Source organism: Girardinichthys multiradiatus, chromosome 7 (assembly GCF_021462225.1).
Source record: "Girardinichthys multiradiatus isolate DD_20200921_A chromosome 7, DD_fGirMul_XY1, whole genome shotgun sequence".
In the NCBI taxonomy this organism is placed as follows: Eukaryota; Metazoa; Chordata; class Actinopteri; order Cyprinodontiformes; family Goodeidae; genus Girardinichthys; species Girardinichthys multiradiatus.
In genome coordinates this window covers 35,332,326-35,352,872 of record NC_061800.1, presented here as the reverse complement: position 1 = coordinate 35,352,872, position 20,547 = coordinate 35,332,326, and the positions used below count along the sequence as shown (strand labels likewise).

Genomic DNA, 20,547 nt, shown 5'->3' with positions numbered 1-20,547 from the left:
TTTGAGAAGCACTAAAACATTTTTCTAGTGTTCCTTCTGTGCATGATTCATAATCTTTTATATTTGAAGCAGAGGCTACATCACACTGCCATTTCAAACGGGTAAAACAGCATTTTCATTTTGTCTAGCATTGTTAACACATCAGTATCTGTGTGTATTTCCTAGAGAACGTTGATCCATGCCTTAAGTCTGAGCTCAAAATGATTAAGAGCAGACTTATTTTGTTGTACTCTGTTTATTTATAAGTAGCTAAGCATCTAGGTGCATTTCTTAAAAAAAAACAAACCTTAATGTCCTGTCTGATATTTCAAATATTAACTATCAAATTATTATTATTACGATGGCATTAATTAATATTATTATTATTATATGACTATTACCATTATTATTACTATTAAAATGTTTAATTGGGGTTAATAATAAGCCTTTTTGATTTAAGAACTATTATTATTAAAAACTAAGGACCAAAATCTTTTCTAAATACAGAAGTGTTTCTTGAGCCGATAGTGGATAAATTCAACTTGTACTCACACTTGTATACAGAGAGAATCAGGTCAACACTGTATGTTTTGATGCTTCTCGGGGCCAACGTGCAAGCACAAATATTTTTTTACACTGTTTTGACATGTGGGAGGACATCTGTAAAGCAATAAGTGCCTCAGCAGCGGTGACAGGCAGCCTTGTTATTATGTGGACAATACACCACATCATCCAAGCAACAAAAGATACTACGCAGCAGCGGATGGCGAGTGACAGGTGATCCTGCTGTGCCTCCATTGTCAGACACTTACGTCGCTTTGGATGACGACTGAGGAGCAGAGACGGATTCATTGGACTTTATTCTGTTCTCCCACACGTTTTAAGCGGGAGAGGATAGAACAAAAACCAAGGAAATGGAAAAGGACTCAGCTGTGACCAAGTCTCTCTCCTTCATGGTGTTATTTGAGCCAGCCGGCCTGTTTTTTATCAGAGCCGCGTCACCGTCTGTAGGATCACTCTCTCGATTTGCCCCTTCAGCCTTTTTAACACTTTCTCTTCTGGTGTTATTAGATGCTGTGCCCTATATTTGTCCACATAAAAGAATAAAAAACTATGCCAAATTACACTACAATGCACAATAGGCTAAGCTGTTGCCAAAGTAACGCCAACGCTCACCAACTGGACTCCACAGTTTCCTGCACAGTTTATTGAAAATGAGAGAAATTAAAAATAATGATTGGAGAGGAGCAGAAGCGCTACCCGAGGGTTTGGATAAAGCTTGTGGGCTGAACGGTTGAATAATCGCCCGAAACACCTTCACAAAAGCACAGCATGCGAAATTTTTATTTTTCAAGGTGATTCAGAAGTGAAAGAAAATGTCAGGATGTGGGTTTTGATGGTTTTATCACAGCCGATTTGAGCCATTACTGGTTCATAGCTGGGAACAACAATGACTTCATCTTTTGTGGTGGACAAATAGCCAAGAGCCATACAGGTCATTAAATTTAACAGGCGAAAAATGTTCATATCTTAGTTGAGCTTCATGCATGACATAATTCACTGACAAAAAATATACTAATCACCAGCTTACAGAAGGAATGATCTGTGGACATGATATCTAGATGCCAATCTTTTCAGTGTGATGGACTTATAATCTTTCGTGGTTTAAGGGACAGGAGCAAATGCTTCTACAAGCTGGTGTCTTTCCATCTTGACATTGTGTTTTCATCTAGAATGGGCTTCAGAGGGCCTATGTGGTAGCATCAGGAGCGACGTGTTACAGGCAGTTTCTGGAGCAGTCAAAATGAAGAACGCCTCATCAACACATTTAACACCAACTGAATGCTTTCTGCTGATGTTGCACCAAGACAGAACTGATTACTGGGCTTTAAGCATGAATGGTTTTTATGAAGGATTGTTGGGCACCGTTGTGGCTTGATAGAAAATAAGAGGGGAGTATTTTTCTGACATAAGTGCAGCGATGTGTGTTTCCCAGCACTTGGAAGAGTAGAGTAGGAGCTAGACTGTGGGTTTGGGAGGAGCCAGGTGGTCGTATTGTGTGATTGCTCTGCATATGGAGCATGTAGATGTCACAAATGTCAAATCTTGAAACCAACTGGTGCATGAGAGAGTCCACACATGTGAAATTCTGCATTGTTTGTAAAGAGTATGCCCCACATATTAAGCAATTCCTTGATGCACTCATTTGACCCTATGCTAATCCAAAATGCAACCCCAATCTGATTCCATTAAGCTGGTTATTATGTGTTTTTAAGGCATCCTCTATTTCTGGTGATCTTCACTCACTGTGTTCCTTAGGAGGGTATACAGTACATGGGTTATTCAACAAACAACCATTTTTCTTATAGCCATTTCAAAAGAAAAGTACACTCTCTTTAAGTTCAAGGATTTTACGTAGCAGGCCGTATTACAAAGGATCTGGTCTTTACCCGGCTATAAAATATTTGAACCAAAGCAAAAATTTTCTATAGAAAGAGATGCACTTGTAAGAAGCAGGAGTTGTGTCCTGGAGTAGGTGTGTGTTAACACTGAATGACATCAGCTATGCCCATAGAGAAGCATTTGCTCCATGCTATCAATCTGGAAAGGATTATAAGGTTAATTCAAACCTATTTGAAATCCAGAGATAAAAAATTACACAAGTTGAAAACATTTAAGACTGTTACCAATCTTCCCAGAAGAGGATGTTTCAGCGAATTCACCACAGGACCAGATCGTGCAATGCTGAGATAAACTGAAAAAGGAAACATCTCAGAGTCTACACGCCTCAGCTAGCATATTACAATACATAACAGGACAGTTGGAAAAAGACTGAACGGGGTGGGTTGTTTGGAAGGGTTGCCAGGAGAAAGTATTGTCTTTATAAACAGAAAATGGAATCTGAATGAACCACAAGGCTTCTGGAACAATGTCCTGCACAGCACCGTGTTTGGAGAATCCCCAAATACAGCATATCAGTACAAACACCACATGCCAACTGAACAGTGGTGGAGGGATGGGAATTTGGGTCGGTTTTGCCCCTCAGTCAGCTGTGAACTCCTTTGTATACCAAAGCATTCCAGAGTTAAATATGAGGTCGTCTGTCCAATAGCTGACACTTCATTTTTAAGAATTGACAGTGGTTTGGTTAATACTTTTATGCTGACTAAAAAATCTGCTCTTTAGACAGCATTTACAAAAGTCGGCAACTATAATTAATACATGGATCTAAGTTGGATTATTGCAAAAATCAGCCGCAGAGAAAAGCACCACATATAAGCAGCAGCTCTCAGATCTTCATGGCAAATATATGCTTAGAAAAATATTAATGTGATCTTGACTGCCTTCCTTTTAAAGCTGATGTTATTCAAAAACAATAAAAGAATGAAAAATCCTCCTAGCTAGTGAAGTTTATATTAGATGGAAGGTGTTTCACCTTTTTGGCTTGCTTTTTAATATCTATGCAGTGCCATATAAAAAGGTATGTGCCCCCTGACAGATTTCCTGTTTTGTTGCTTTTTTGTCTCACTTAAATGTTTTAAAAAAGCTAATGTTTATGAAAGAAATACAACCTGTGTTAATACAATATGACATTTTCAAAGGATGATTTCATCTATTAAGGGAGAAAAGCTATTTACTTTAGCCTGTTCCCATGTGAAAAGGCAATTGTTCCCCTAAACCTAATGACTGGTTGTGCCACCCTTGGCATCAACAGCTGCCATCAAGCGTTTGCGATAACTGGCAGTGAGTCTGTTTTGTTGGTGAGGAGGAATTTTGGTCCACTACTCTGTGTAGGCTTGCTTTAATTTGGCCTCATTGGTGGGTTTACACGCATGAATGGCTTGTTTGGGTTCATGTAAAAGCATCTAAATTGAATTTAAGTCCAGAGTTTGACTAGGCCACCCCCAAGCCTTAATTTAGTTTTTGTTTAGCCGTTCAGAGGTGCCTTTGCTGGTGGGGTTCATGCAAATCTCTTGCTGCAGAACATGTGTTAGAACTTCTCAAATGATGAATTAACTGTGATTATTCACATTTTTGGGTTTAGTTTCACTAGCCATATCCAGTCATGTTTACTACCTGACCTGTAGAATAAATAAATAGCTTAAACAGAACCTGTCTAACAACATGAAGTAGGCTAAATTATCTTAAAAAGCAACACATTATACCTCGATCTAAAGAAATTCAGGAACAGATGACAAAGGAAGTCTATTACATCTGTCAATACAAATCAGTGTACCTGATCCAACAACATGAAAGAGACCGGGCACAGTGAGAAAAAAGAGCACAAAGGCCTGTATCATACCTAAAAAACATATTTATCATCCTCAAGACTTTTGGGAAAATATTGTTGATCGATGAGACGAAAGTGGAACTTTTTAAAGGTGTGCATCACACAACATCTGGCCTAAACTAAGCTTGTATTTCAGGAAATAACTTCATTACCAGCAGTCAAATATGGCGGTGCTTGTATGACCTGGGCCTGTTTTGCTGCTTCAGAACCTGCACAACTTGCTGTAACTGATGACTTAATTCAGTACTCTACTAGAAAATCCTGAAGGAGAATGCTTAGGTTTTGAGAAGCCTAGTCAAAGTCTGGGCTCAAATCTGAAAACCCTCTATTTTGAAAAAAATGAAAGCAATCCTGCAAAGGAGAGTGGGGCCAAATTCCTCCACAGCAAACACACAAGACTCATTACTGCATTTGCTGAGGTGAGCACAACAAGTTTTTAGGTTTAAGCAGCAATTACTTTTTCACCCAGAGCTAGGTTGGTTTGGAAAGGATTTTTTCACGTCATACATGGTTTCATTGTTTAAAAACGGCATTTTGTATCTACTCAGGTTGAAAGTTGATTATCTGAATTCTGAAGGTCTGACAACAAAGCAAAAACAGTGTGGTGTGAAAAATACTTTTTCATGACACTAAGTGTAAAGATTTGCCAAGGTCTGTGAGGTTAAAAACTAAGGTTCTCTGATGCCCTGGGGCCCATGAAGGTGTTATTTTGTCTTTATTTGCAGCTTCCTCTGAGACTTCCTGTGCCACTTGAAAGTTAACACTTTCTGTCTCTTGCTGTGGGAATCAGGATGGGAAATTGTTGGTAAATTGCAGCCATCTGAACAGATTACGCGTGGGTTCAGGTCAGTTTGAGAGGTTTGGCTGTTTGGAGACATCCAGAAAAGCTGCTGCCACTTTATGACTTCTTTTACTGGGTTAAAGGTGCATCTCTGTAAGAATCCATGTTAGGCAGGACAGCAACGTTTCATTTGTAACATCTTTGCTATTAGTTCTTTTGCAGATATATTGCGTAGGTTTAGAGACGTAGCCTGCGTAGGTTGCTCTTCAGTTGTCTGGAATAACAGTTTGGTCCTGAAGCTGCAGGGAGGTCGGTCCATCCTACCACTGTTTCCTCTTCTATTCTAAGCTTTGTCGAAGTCAGAGTTAGGTGTTGGACCCACTGTCATCATCCACTCTACATTTTATCCCTTGCCTTTAAAACGCCAGAACTGGTTAGAGAATTATGAAGCTAGAATCTAGAATTAGAAACACAACAAGATCACATCCAGTTAAGTTTGGGTCATTAATTAAAACAGATCTTTGCTTGTATTCAGTTATCCTTTTTGTAATATAGATGAGCAGCAATTACAATTCAGGAGGAGATCATTACTATAACAAAAAAAAGGGAGACAAAAACAGGTGTTGATAAGATTAGTTAAGGCTCTTAAATCAGCATGGAGCAATTTGTTGGGGCTCACCGACTCTGCTGACCTGATTTCCTCAGGGAACTCCCTCCAAGTTTAGTTTCAATCATTTAAAGCTCTGCAAAATCCTCATCTGAGCATCAGAAACAGAGGAAACCGCTTTGCTCAGAGGTTCCAGGCTGTATACAGATTCATCTCTTTGTAAAAGAGCAAAACCAGCTTTAAATTGCTTGTTATAGTTCTTGGTTTAGCAGTTCAATTTTAAATGGTATGGAGCTGATTGACGGATGTGGTAGGTGACAGGGTTTTTGCAGAAGTCAAGAATTAAGGAAAGAAAAGCACATGAAAAGCTCTTTGTCACTTTGAGAAAAAAAATTTATGTTTTGGATATGCTTATTTGCTAATAAACACATGATGACAAACTTCATTTTTAGTCAGGTTCACATTATCTCATAGAAAGATTAAATTAGATATTTTATGAATCTTAGAAGGGACATTATTTCTTTCACAGCAGCATAGGTCATGCATTAGTGTAGGCAGAACAAACACAAGGAGTGACGGTAAGAATAATGGAAAGTTTGTTGAGTATTTAAGAAGAAGAGTCCCACACCACTTGCATTCACTGGACTTTGTTGATGCTTTTAAAAAGCAACTTAAGACATTCTGTGTTAAACAAGCAAGTGAAACTGTATTTTTACTGTAAAGCACTTCGTGAATGCAGTCTAAGAAATGGGTTTTATAGATAACATTTTCTTACTTTGGAGCCAAGCAGAACACTACTGATAAAAGTGAGTGTTTGAAAATTTAGTTGAGTTATTGGGGAGTGTGTATGTTATTGAAAGTTTTGAAAATATGTCTGGTAAAAAACAACAAAAGGTAACAGGAGGGGACACTTAACATACGTTATATGCAGCTTGAACACAATGATTATATGTTAATAGGAACTTATACAACAACAAAAAAACAATATTGATCCCTGTGGGACACCAAGTTTTAAAGGAGAGAAACTTGACCTGCTTTTCAGTGAGAAATTCATATTTTTATTTATTTAGTGATCTGGTTAGCAAAAATATTTTCCCCCCAAACAGAATGAGTGCTTCTTTGTTTCTGAACCACGTCGAAGCAGCTGAGTCACTGTTTCTGTTGTAGATGAAATCAGTCTGGAGGGGATGGTAGTGCACAGAGCTGAATGCCAACCAGTCGTCTCCGACAGCTACATGAAGGTGAAAAGGTGAGTGACGCCCAGAGCTGTTAGCTCACAGGCTCAGATTTGACATGTATCATTTGAAAGCACACTGGATCAATGATTCTCAACAGGTTATGTGGAAATAAACATATATTTGTCAGTGTGTTTTATAGTCACTCATTTCAAACACTTCTGAAAATAACGTTACATTTATTCTGTACAATTCAACTGAAAAGCAAATAAATCCCTTGGAGAAAAAGAAACAGTAGCATAAGTGAGTCATGCTTCTCATAATTGGGCTTTCTAAAATGCTATAATTGGGACAGAATTATACTTTTTTTAATTGAAATTAAACATCAAATGGTTTTTGATTAAAAAAGCCTCACCAATTCAGTAGCTTATATGACTTCAGGGAATTCTTGTAAAAATCTGTCTTAGATTAATGTTTCGCTGTAAACGTAATTCTTTGCTTTTTGAGCAACACCATTATACACTGCTCAAAAAAATAAAGGGAACACTCAAATAACACATCCTAGATCTGAATAAATAAAATATTCTCATTGAATACCTTGTTCTGTACAAAGTTGAATGTGTTGACAACAAAATCACACAAAAATCATCAATGGAAATCAAATTTATTAACCAATGGAGGCCTGGATTTAGAGTCACACACAAAATTAAAGTGGAAAAACACACTACAAGCTGATCCAACTTTGATGTAATGTCCTTAAAACAAGTCAAAATGAGGCTCAGTATTGTGTGTGGCCCCCATGTGCCTGTGTGACCTCCCTACAACACCTGGGCATGATCCTGATGAGACGGTGGATGGTTTCCTGAGGGATCTCCTCCCAGACCTGGACTAAAGCATCCACCAACTCCTGGACAGTCTGTGGTGCAACGTGACGTTGGTGGATGGAGCGAGACATGATGTCCCAGATGTGCTCAATCTGATTCAGGTCTGGGGAACGGGCGGGCCAGTCCATAGCTTCAATGTCTTCATCTTGCAGGAACTGCTGACACACTCCAGCCACATGAGGTCTAGCAATGTCCTGCATTAGGAGGAACCCAGGGCCAACCGCACCAGCATATGGTCTCACAAGGGGTCTGAGGATCTCATCTTGGTACCTAATGGCAGTCAGGCTACCTCTGGCGAGCACATGGAGGGTCATGCGGCCCTCCAAAGAAATGCCACCCCACACCATTACTGACCCACTGCCAAACCGGTCATGCTGAAGGATGTTGCAGGCAGCAGATCGCTCTCCACGGTGTCTCCAGACTCTGTCACGTCTGTCACATGTGCTCAGTGTAAACCTGCTTTCATCTGTGAAGAGCACAGGGCGCCAGTGGCAAATTTGCCAATCCTGGTGTTCTCTGGCAAATGCCAAGCGTCCTGCACGGTGTTGGGCTGTGAGCACAACCCCCATTTGTGGACGTCTGGCCCTCATACCATCCTCATGGAGTCAGTTTCTAACTGTTTATGCAGACACATGCACATTTGTAGCCTGCCGGAGGTCATTTTGCAGGGCTCTGGCAGTGCTCCTCCTGTTCCTCCTTGCACAAAGGTGGAGGTAGCGGTCCTGCTGCTGGGTTGTTGCCCTCCTACGGCCTCCTCCACGTCTCCTGGTGTACTGGTCTGTCTCCTGGTAGTGCCTCCAGGCTCTGGACACTACGCTGACAGACAGCAAACCTTCTTGCCACACCTCGTATTGATGTGCCATCCTGGATGAGCTGCTCTACCTGAGCCACTTGTGTGGGTTGTAGAGTCCATCTCATGCTACCACGAGTGTGAAAGCACCACCAACATTCAAAAGTGACCAAAACATCAACCAGAAAGCATAGTTACTGAGAAGTGGTCTGTGGTCCCCACCTGCAGAACCACTCCTTTATTGAGTGTGTCTTGCTAATCGCCAAAGATTTCCTCCTGTTGTCTATTTCATTTGAACAACAGCAGGTGAAATTGATTGTCAATCAGTGTTGCTTCCTAAGTGGACAGTTTGATTTACTTGGAGTTATATTGTGTTGTTTAAGTATTGCCTTTATTTTTTTGAGCAGTGTATATAAACAAAATCCAGAAATGACAAAGATGGAAAAACTGAAAATAACAAAAACTAAAGAAATTAAACCCCATCTAAGATCCACCAAAGATGGTTCAGGTGTGCAATGAGAAAAATCAATAATTTAGCAGACTGATCTATTGATCTAATATCAGTGCAGAATTATATAGACAGATTTAAAGGATTAAATCAGTGGATGTCTTTTTTTTCCCAACAATATAATGCAAAACCACCTTAACTCTTTAAAATAAAGTTCTGCAAACTTTCACACGTCTTTAAAGAAAATGTACACCACACGGTGAGGAGAAAGGCCTGTTGTGTAACCAAAGTTGTTTCTTTCATCGTCCAACAACAACAAAATCAAGAGACGTGAACTGATTTCATAACGTTTCTGCTGCCGCTGCTGATTTGTGTACAGCATAAACACTCGAGTCCACTCTGCCTGTTTTTTTTTTTAACCGCTTTTTGTGGCCTCTTCACTGGAATATGTTTTTCCAGCCCCAGTTAGTGGATGGCATTGCTATAGCAACGGCATCTCTCTGGCAGATGCACCGCTACAATACGACCCGAGGCGAACGCACAGTTTGTATCAGTGTGTCAGCCTTCGGATGGACGAGGAGCGCTGCAATTTAAAGGGAAAGACTTCAGGGATGGAAGCGTGGAGAAGGCGTTCTGCAGCTGTGTTTTGTCGTCAGCCCTGAAAGAAGTCGTTTGGCTGAGATTCTCTCGAGAAATTGTTAGATGTCTGATGTCAGATTTATGCATTATAAACTTAAATATAATATTCTTCACTTAGTTTTGGATTGCATCCTTGTTGCAGGCAAAGATAAACACTGTTATTGTAGCGTTACAGTGTGTGCATGTAAACAAACTGCAACTTTTTCAGAGAAGATTTTCCCACATGTTCACGGTGAATGTTGCAAGAAAGGAATCATAGAAACCAGTATATCTCTAAGGGGAGAACCAGCCAAGATTGATTTAAAGATGCTGACAGTTGCCCTCTCTGCCACCAGGCACATCTGTCAGCTCTGAGATCAGCTTATCCACAGAGACACAAACCTTCTCATTTTGCTCCTCTGGTGTTTGTTTGTCAGGTGGCAGATTGAGTCCGTCAAGCCTCAACGTTTGACGCAGCAGCTGGATCGATTCACCCCCGTCTTCAAGCCGGTGGCCAACCACAACTTCAATGTAAGTAGCAATACCAGCTGAATGTGTGTGTCTGTCACCAGTTTGGTTCAGAAACAAAGTGTTTCATGGGTGACCCACAAGGAGTTTTTGCAACCTGGTAATCAGTTCTGGTGAGAAGTTTACATACTTTCACCATGAGCACGCATATCAATAATTTGGGGCTTTTAAACAGTTTTTTCCCAGTTTGCACAAACAGTACAAGAAATAACTACAGGAATTGGGCACAATCCACACAGGGTTAAAATGACTTGATTTCAGGTGAAGTTAAGTATTTTGAAGGGGATTGTTCATTATTTACTTTATAACCATAACTGCTCGCAGTTTTTTGATTTCTTGTAAATAGCCTGCTGTTTTTTTTATGCACAAATATATATGTATATGTAGTAAATTTGCACATTTCTTTAAGTGTGATTATGCTATTTTTAATAACTGCACAGTATTTTTTTCTTATTTTGTAAATTTACCCTTACTGTAGAGTCTATTTTTTTGTTTATTTGTTATATTTTTACCTTTGTGAAAATCTTCATTCTTCCATTTGCCTGTCACTTTGCTGCTAGTACACCTAAATTTCACCACTGAGGAACAATAAAGGACATTTTTAGTCTATTCTATTATTACTCCTGCCATGTGCACCACCATGCTTGACAGTTGCTACGATGTTCTTGGCCTAATTAATGTTGCTTCAGCAGTAAGTTTTAGATTTTAACACCGACATATATGTCAGACGTGAGTATCTATGGTATGAAAAGTTGTAGAGAGCTTCGTTAGCAGGTCAACTTTTCCTACAACCCTAAAAAATGTCCTTTATTCAAATGTATGTTTATAGAAATTATCATGATATATTTTAGAGTATTTGAATCCGATGAATTTGATCTGGAATCTAACTACTACTAAAGTAAAAGGTGGAGGTAGGAAAAATACTAAATCATGCTTTTTTATCTTTTAATTTCACAAAAATTCACAAAAAGTGAAAATGTCTTGCCAGATCAAACCTTAACGCTTTTGAGTCTATGTTGGTACAGCTATAGCATGTCATGCAGACTTGTTAGAATAAAGTAGAATAAGGAGTAGAAAATACATTTTAGATGATGTTGTTTTATATTAAGTTCATATTTTACATTGATAGCAGTTATTTTATTGGATCAGCAAACCGTTAAACAGTGTGTGAATCTAATCTCGTTGTCTTGCTTCTTCATGTGGAAAGTTTAGGTCAATAAATGATTTGCAGAGATTTGATTATCAGAATCAGAAAAGCTTTATTGCCAAGTACGTACAAATTCCTTGTATGTTTTTGGACATACAAGGAATTTGTTTTGGTGTAGTCGGTGCAATACAATACAAATTAAACAGTATAAACATATCTACAATATAATATAAATATATGTGCACAGTTTTAAGTGAGTGAGAGTAAATGTAGAGCAGTATAGGATGCCAGAGCAATACAACAGTGCAGGTGATCAGTGTGCAAGTAAAGCAGGAGTCCAAGCTGAGCGTTAATGTAACGCATAGAGTTGCAGGTTACAGGTGTCCTGTCAGCAAAAAAAAGGGGTGTGTGGGGGGGAAGGGAGAGTGTCAGGGTGGTTTCCGGGCTTTGTTAACAAGGCTGGTGGCAGATGGGAAAAAACTGTTCTTGTGGCGTGAGGTTTTGGTCCGGATGGACCGCAGCCTGCGTGAGGTTTTGGTCCGGATGGACCGCAGCCTCCTGCCAGAGGGGAGAGCCTCAAAGAGTCTGTGACCGGGGTGGGAGGGATCAGCCAGAATCTTCCCAGCCCGCTTCAGGGTCCTGGAGGTGTACAGTTCCTGGAGCGACAGTAGACTGCAGCCAATCACCTTCTCAGCAGACCGAATGACACGCTGCAGCCTGCCCTTATCCTTGGCTGTAGCAGCGGCGTACCAGATGGTGATGGAGGAGGTGAGGATGGACTCAATGATGGCTGTGTAGAAGTGCACCATCATAGTCTTTGGCAGGTTGAATTTCTTCAGCTGCCGCAGGAAGAACATCCTCTGCTGGGCTTTCTTGATGAGGGAGCTGATGTTTGGCTCCCACTTGAGATCCTGGGAGATGATGGTTCCCAGGAAGTGGAAAGATTCCACAGTGTCAATTGTGGAGTCACAGAGGGTGATGGGGGCAGGTGGGGTGGGTTCTGCCTGAAGTCCACAACCATCTCCACTGTCTTTAGAGCGTTGAGCTCAAGGTTGTTCTGGCTGCACCAGTCCAACAGATGGTCCACCTCCCATCTGTACGCGGACTCGTCACCATCAGAGATGAGTCCGATCAGGGTGGTGTCGTCCGCAAACTTCAGAAGCTTGACAGACTGGTGACTGGAGGTGCAGCTGTTGGTGTACAGGGAGAAGAGCAGAGGAGAGAGAACACAGCCTTGGGGGGAACCAGTGCTGATGGTCAGGGAGTCAGAGACGTGCTTCCCCAGCCTCACGCGCTGCTTCCTGTCAGACAGGAAGTCAGTGATCCACCTGCAGGTGGAGTCGGGCACACTCAGCTGGGAGAGCTTCTCCTGTAGCAGAACTGGGACGATGGTGTTGAAGGCAGAGCTGAAATCCACAAACAGGATCCTGGCGTAGGTTCCTGTGGAGTCCAGGTGCCGGAGGATGAAGTGAAGGGCTAGGTTGACTGCATCATCTACAGACCTGTTGGCTCTGTAGGCAAACTGCAGGGGGTCCAGGAGGGGGTCGGTGATGTCTTTTAGGTGTGAGAGCACAAGGCGCTCAAAGGACTTCATCACCACAGAGGTCAGGGCGACGGGTCTGAAGTCATTAAGCCCTGTGGTCCTTGGCTTCTTGGGGACAGGGACGATGGTGGAGGACTTGAAGCAGGCTGGCACATGACATGTCTCCAGTGAGGTGTTAAAAATGTTTGTGAAGACTGGAGACAGCTGATCAGCGCAGTGCTTCAGGCTGGCTGGTGAGGCAGAATCCAGTCCAGCAGGTTTCCGGGGGTTCTGTCTCCTGAAGAGTTTGTCGACGTCCCTCTCCTGGATGGAAAGAGCCGTCCCCGGCGTGGGTAGGGGGCTGGTGGGGGGGAACTTCAGGGTGGAGGTTGGAGGTGCCAAGGCCCCTCTTGAGGTTGGGGAGGTGGATTGTGGCTGCAGCTGTTGGGGGGTGTCGTGGGGGATGGTTGCAGGACTGTCCCTTTGTCTTTCAAAGCGGCAGTAGAACTCGTTCAGGTCGTTGGCGAGGTGTCGGTCGTTGATTTTATCATCTAGATTGAATCTGTCTTTAGACGGTTATAAGGAGATGTCTGGTTATGATGATAAAGAATGACCCTGGGAGCATTTCATTCCTCGGCCTGTTCAGAACATTTAAATAGAATATCCTGCCTTGCTTTTTCCTGTGCCGTGATTCATTAGGGCAGCACAAAGAGGAGCACAATGACCTTTTAGGTGAAATGCTCTCAGTGCTGTCATTGACAGTGGCTTTTAGAGATGCTCTTTAGTCTCTAAAGTGAATATTTACCTGCTTATTCACAGACCACAGCAAATCCCCTAGATTTGATTAGTCAGTCCTGCACATAGTGCCTTCATAAGAAATTTATATACCTTTTACAATTTTTTTTTTCACTTTTTGTCACACTACAACCACAAATCTCAATGTAATTTATTGTGATGTAAGTGCACCATTAAGTGGAAGGAAAATGGTACGGTTTTCTCAAACGTTTCTAAATTAAAATCTGAAAAGTGTGGCATGCAGTTGTTTTCGGTCCCCTGAGCAGTACTTTATAGAAGCATCGTGACATGTTTTATTTTGTGATTGCGGCTGAATGTCTTTGCTTATTCTTCTTTGCAAAATTCCACAAATTGTGTCAGATTGGATGCTGAGCTTGTGTGAACATACATTTTCAGGTTTTGCACTATTCTGACACACGAATGGGCTTTGATCTACATCAGCTGTATGTTTACTGTCGTCGTTCAGCTGGAAGATGATCCGCCACCTCAGTATCAAGTCTTTTGCAGCCTCTAACAGGTTTTCTTCAAGGATTGCCCTATTAAGCTCCATGTATCATCCCATCAACTCTAAGCAGCTTCCCTGTCCATAATGAAAAATAGCCTCCCCACAGCATGATGCTGTCACCACCATGTTTCAGCATGGGGATCGGATGTTCATGTAGACCAAATGGTTTTTATATCTGCTGACCAGACCACATGCGACTTCTTTCAATAATGACTCTCTTCTTGCCATTCTTCCACTGGGGCCAGATTACATGAGTGCACGACTAACAGTTGACCTGGTAACAGATTCTCTCACCTGCACTGTGGATCTCTACAGCTCCTCCAGAGCAACCATGGGCCTCCTGGCTGCTTATTTGATTAATGCTCCAATTGACTGGCTGTCAGTTTAGATGGTCAGCAGCTGGTGGCTTCAGAGCTGCTTGTGGATCTTACTAACATTTGACTAGAAATGACAGATAACAGAGCAGTACTTTTATTTAATAAAATAGACTAGTTCTAAAATTTTTCTTATTTTGTTAATGCAAAAACAGTTATGACTTTAAAGTTATAAATATCCTTTTTTGTCCAGTCACTTAGTTTTTTTTTTATCATTTATCGTTTTATCATGTTAGTTATTTTATTTAAAAATCATTTTACACGAACTTTGGTGGAACAGCAATTATTTTTCTATTTTCTTTCGGTTTCATTCTATTTTCTTGTGAAGGTTTCATATTTCTCTCTTATTTTAAAACCTCAACATAGAAACAAAATGGTGGTTATTTAATGAAATCATAAAAGCAGATATTTATTCAATTCAAAAATACTTTATTAATCCCAAAGGGAAATTAAATGTTGTTATAGCTCATATTATGAAGGTTTCCTCAAAGAGCCGTTGTAGATGCTGATGGCTGTGGGCAGGAAGGATCTCCTGTAGCGCTCCGTCTTACAGCAGATCTGAAGAAGCCTCTGATTGAAGACACTCTGTTGTTGTAGGACAGACTCATGAAGAGGATGCTCAGGGTTCTCCATAATGTTCTTCATTTTATGAAGAATCCATCTTTCCACAATGATCTCCAGAGGTTCCAGAGGAGTCCCCAGAACAGAGCCAGCCTTTTTTATCAGCTTGTTGATCTTTTTTAAGTCCCTGGCTCTGATGCTGCTTCCCCAGCAGATGATGGTAGAAGAGATCACACTTTCCACAACAGACTTATAGAAGATATGCAGCATCTTGCTGCAAACACCAAAGGACCTAAGCTTCCTCAAGAAGTACAGTCTGCTCTGTCCCTTCTTGTAGATGGCTTCACAGTTGCATCTCCACTCTAGTCTGTTGTCCAGGTGAACACCGAGGTATTTATACTCCTCCACCACCTCCACTTCTTCTCCCATGATAGAAATAGTTTTTGACTTATTCCTGTTTCTTTTAAAAAGACTCGATATATAAGATAAGATATATATATTATAAGACTCGATAAGCTATTTATTTTAGGATTGTGCAGGTTTTTAAGCTTCAGATAAGTTTTAATGGACAGTCAAAGTCTTGGGATGTTGACCTGCTGTGTTCCTTGGTCTTCATGATCTTTGTTCTCTAATGTTCTTTAATAAACCTCAGAGGCCTTTGCAGAATAGCTGCATTTATACTAAGATTAAATTAAACACAGATGGCCTGTATTATTTTAATTATGAACTACTGAAGGCTGTTGGTTACACTGGATTTCATTTGGAGGTATCAAATTAAAAAGATGGTTTATTCCATGTCTTCATGCCACAAAGATTTTCCTTTCACTTCCCAATTACGCTCTACTTTATGTCTGTCGCATAAAATCCAAATAAAAGACACTGAACATGTTCCAAAAAGTCACGGTCAATATTGCTGATGGTTAAAAAAAAGTTGTTTTTTTTGTTTGTTTTTTTTAAGTTGGAGTATGAGAAAAAGAAGAAGTCTGAGGGGAAGATGGTGAGGGCTGATCGGCAGGCGGTGTTAGATATGCTCTTCTCTGCCTTTGAGAAGCACCAGTATTACAGCTTCAAGGACCTGGTGGACATCACCAAACAGCCTGTGGTGAGCAACATGTATATAAAAGCGTTCAAACTACACTTAATGTTATCACTGGAGAGACCAAAAAAAATACACCTGCCCACTTTCCACCTTGCATTGTTAAATTCGAACCAGTCGCCTACAGCATGACGTCTATGCCTATTCACACAATCTGTTGTTGTGGAAATTTGGGCCGGAACGTGCACACGTGCGCGCAAACACACACAGGACGAATCGATACCGTACTTCCAGCTCTCGGTGAACAGCAACGTGTAGGTGCAGATTAGACCTCAGGGTCCTCCTCTCCCTCTGATTGCTTCAGATTGCATAACAATCGGCTGAGTAGGAGTCAAACGCCCTGATGCACTCCACTCCACCGTTTCCCTCCCAAAGCACTTGGCCAACACTCAAATTAACTGAACTAAAGTAACCGAAATGTCCATTATGAGAAGTTTTGAAGCACATCTCTGTTGATCATTGAGTGGAGCAGCTGAAGGACAAACTCAACAGGGACATCTTGTGGTCACTCTGGGGTTAAACTACCACAGCTCCTTATACTCTTTTGAAGAAATATTTTATATATTTTTGGTATGTAAAAAAACAATACAGACACTGATATGATTTGTTGCTAAATTAGCCCGTTAGAAAGCTTGCATATGCACTGATGCAAAGTGAAAGCTGGCACCTCATCAAGAACCATTCGATCAATTAAAACATGTTTTGAGCATTTCTAATTAGGCCACAGAAACGGAAGAGATATTAAAAGAAATCAGCAGTTAATTAGTGCTTAAACCTAAAATATAATTTCTTCAATGTGACGGTTGGTCTGTTTTATTTACTGAACAGTTTGCAGGTGTTTTGTTGAAGCCGCAGATGAGCCTTAGTCAGATTTTCAGACTAAATCTCCAAAGATTAAAGCCAAGACTCTTGAATATTGTCATGTAATGAAGCCAGGATCATAAATATTCCTCGCCTCTGAGCTGCTAACACATGTATAATTTATTAAGGCCTAATGCTGTTTTTGAGTGCTGCGGTCCAGATCTTGTTTCAGCAGGTTTATTTTAGGAATTACAAGGAAAAGGCACATTTTGCAGAACTGTTTTCATGCATGAACATGTTTAAGATCATGGCACAGCATCTAAATTGGATTTAAGTCCAGACTTTCAGTGGGCATGAGAGATTGGGGCATGATGTGATGCTTTTTTACATCTTTAAGACTACTTGAACAAGGTCTGGCAGTAATCACAGCTGGGTTTGGCAAGAGAAACTGACCCAAAACATAAGGTTATTCATAGCTAATACATGATTTAACAAAGGAGATCAATTACATTTTCACATAGGGCCATGTTGGTTTCACTAGCTGTTATCTTTGTTTGTTATTCAAGTTTGTTTGATGATCTGAAGTATTAAGTGTGACCAAAAAGCAAAAACAGAAGAAATCCAAACACTGTAAATGTCTCACAGGTGCATTGCTTTGTCTGGTGCTCTGTTAATGACACAGGTTTGGAAGTATAAAGTAATTTCCCCTGTCCGATGCAGGCCTATCTTAAAGAAATCATGAGGGATATCGGTACATGCCACCGCAAGGGAACGCACAAAAGCACCTGGGAGCTGAAGCCAGAGTACTGCCACTACCAACCGGGTGAGGAAGAGGAGAAGAACTCCTAGCTCCATCAGCATGCCCTCTGAAACACTTCACTTCAAAGAATAGTTAAAATGTTCTAAGAGTGAAAATTTTGAGTTACTTAGGATTTTTTTATGTTGACAAAAATATTTGTGGAAAATCATACATAATGTCTAGCTGATGGATGTATGTTATTGGGATATAATATTGCTTTAACCGCTGCTTATGTTGCAAATATCCTCGGTTTTCTGGATTAAATCTGTTAGAAAACAGTAATGTGATAACTGTCTGTCTGTCTTGAACTTGTTTATTCTCTCGTTCAGTCAGGCAGGTGTTTTTCACGGCAGACTAACCACAGTTGGAGCTAATGACAAGTCTGCCCCAGCTGTTACCACAAAGCTGTGCTGCAATTAGTCATGCAATCTTTGTTTAATATGTGAAAACATCTTCTGTGATTATTAAAAAAACTCAATGTCACTCCTACTATAATTTTACCCCTACTAAAACTGATGCTTTAGTTGTCAGTTTCTGTTTTCCACCATACAGCTGCCCTCGCTGGCTGGTGAACTATACCAGCAGTAACACATCAGAGGAAATCAAAGATTGAGGGACAGGAAGATCGCTTTGTGTCATGGACTCATCTTTCTGGCTCTATTACTATGGGAACGACATGTTTTCACACGAGGCAGAAAGCTGCAGCCGCAGCTGTGTGAGACCGCGCCCGACAAACCGATGCGGGTCAGCAGGTGTCCAGATGTCAAATGGCAAACACCTAATTAGGGTGAGATCAAGGCCAACTTCAGTTTCCCTTTTGATGAAGCCTCATAATTAACTTGGATAATCAAGCCCTTTGAAATGATCTGGTTTTCTAAAAATAATTTACGAAATGTAAGAATTTGATTTAAATCCTCACTATGGAGTGCTGTGAACATTTTTACTGTTGTTACTCCACTCTTGTTTTGCAGGTTGGAATACCTCTTCTCCATCTAGCCACACCCTCTGAGATTTTGCAGTGTGGAAAGTTTAATATTTACACTTTATACCCCTGGTTTTATCAGGGGTATGAATAATTTAGGGCTATACTGCACAGACAAAACACAGAACCCAGGCTTCAATGCGTAAGAAATCTTGAGGAAAGAGCTGCGCAGTTGGGTAAAATATAGTGAATGGAAGCAGCTGAAAGTCTCCCTTTTCAGCATATGTTTAGTTCATGAAGCCTCTCAAGTTTTTAAAAAAGTAATACATTTTCTTACCTATCTGCCCCCCATCAATATGAAACATTTGCTTACAACTATGGATCACTTAGCCAAATAAATCAATTGTTTACTAAAAATGTTCCTCCTGCATGTTTAGCCAAGATAAAAGCCAACAAATGTTTTTTTTTTCTGTCAGAGCTGAATGATTGTATAATTAATATTTTAACTTCCCTTCCAGCCACACCTTGTGTAGCATTAGTTTAGTGGTTTTCTTCAGAGTGAAACAACATGCAATAAAATTAGCAGCAGACAGAAATAATGTTTGAGTGACGTACAACATCCTCTGAAAACCAGTTTCACTAAACTCACCCACTTTTCTTGTACAGCAGGATCTTAGGACAAAGTCAAACTCAACTGGTCTGTTTCTGTTGGGCCTTTTTGTCAAGAAAATGTTGGTTCAGTTCTGGAACACGTCATCCATGCATGGTGGTGCATTTGTTTTAGAAAGGCAGAACTTTCAAACGTGTCTTTAAAAATACCCGTTCGCCTTTAGAAACAATGGAAAGACTGGTTTGTTCACTTTTTTCTGGCTCTTAAATCCTTCCAGCTTTGACTTGCAGAACTTTTATTGGCAAAAGATTTATCTTGAGAATCTGGTTAGAGTGTATTTAGTTTAACAAATATCTCCGTGCATCATATGGGTGACTCGGGATTAAAGCAGGGTAGAAATATTAAACTTTTTTCATCTGCATAAATTCAACACTGCTTTGATGTAAAATGCACTCTGTGATAATGCATCATCTCAACATGTGAAACAGAATCACCCACATCAAAATTGGCCTTAATGATTAAAAGAACAGCTCGCTGTGTTTGTGAATCGCCCCTCTGAAAGATGGGCTGTGGATTAAACCTGACAAACGGCTCAGTGCGGCTGTTAAATCATCCTACACACCAGTTACCTTTTTTCTTGCAAAATTTGGCAAAACTAAACCATTTGGGCCATTTGAAGATTTTTGTTTTTACAGCTATAAATCCAGCATTTAAATTTTAGTACACCGCCATACCTGAATATACAGGTACGTCTCTATACGTTACAATATAGTTAATTTCAATGTTTATTAGTTTTGGTCATAAAGTTGATGAAAACCCAGAATGTAGTTTCTCAGAAAATGTGAACATTGCATAAAACCAATAAAGGATTTTTTAAACAAATGTATGCCTACCGAGAGGTTTGTCTATGCGATGAACAGCATATGCACTCAATACTTGGCTAGGCCTCCTCCTGCATGAACTGCAGCATGGCGTGGAGGTGTTAAGAAAGCCCATGTGGCTTAAATATCAACCTTCAGCTCGTCTGCACTGTTCACTCAGTCTCATCTTCCTCTCGACATTATGGGGCTTTTATCTGGAGTTTGCAGGGTAATTAAACTCAGTCATCCCGTAATCACGTAAAGCAGAAACTGGTACTTTGGCAGTATGGGCTGCGGCGAAGTTCTGCTAGAAATTGAAATTAAGATTTCCTAAGATTTCTGAAATAATCCTTTGACGTGTCATATTTGGAGAAACCAAACATTGGGTTTTTCTTAACAGTAAAAACTGACAGGAATAAAAACTTGAAATATGAGTCAATGAGTGATTTTAATT

The 20,547-nt window shown here is 40.5% G+C and overlaps 1 protein-coding gene across 2 annotated transcripts in view; it reads left to right on the top strand.

Annotated features, from left to right (window-relative positions):
• Positions 1-18,185, top strand: part of LOC124871374 (general transcription factor IIF subunit 2-like) — an 81,720-nt gene extending 63,535 nt beyond the window's left edge. The window contains exons 4-8 of one of the 2 annotated variants that reach the window (XM_047370647.1): positions 6,826-6,907; positions 10,011-10,104; positions 15,964-16,107; positions 17,623-17,725; positions 18,031-18,185. In XM_047370647.1, the coding sequence (XP_047226603.1) occupies positions 6,826-6,907; positions 10,011-10,104; positions 15,964-16,107; positions 17,623-17,725; positions 18,031-18,059 (452 nt within the window). In that variant the 3' untranslated portion in view covers positions 18,060-18,185. Of the gene's footprint in view, positions 1-6,825; positions 6,908-10,010; positions 10,105-15,963; positions 16,108-17,622 lie in introns of both variants that reach the window. The other variant, XM_047370646.1, reaches the window with a different exon arrangement.
• Positions 18,186-20,547: the final 2,362 nt, after the last annotated feature.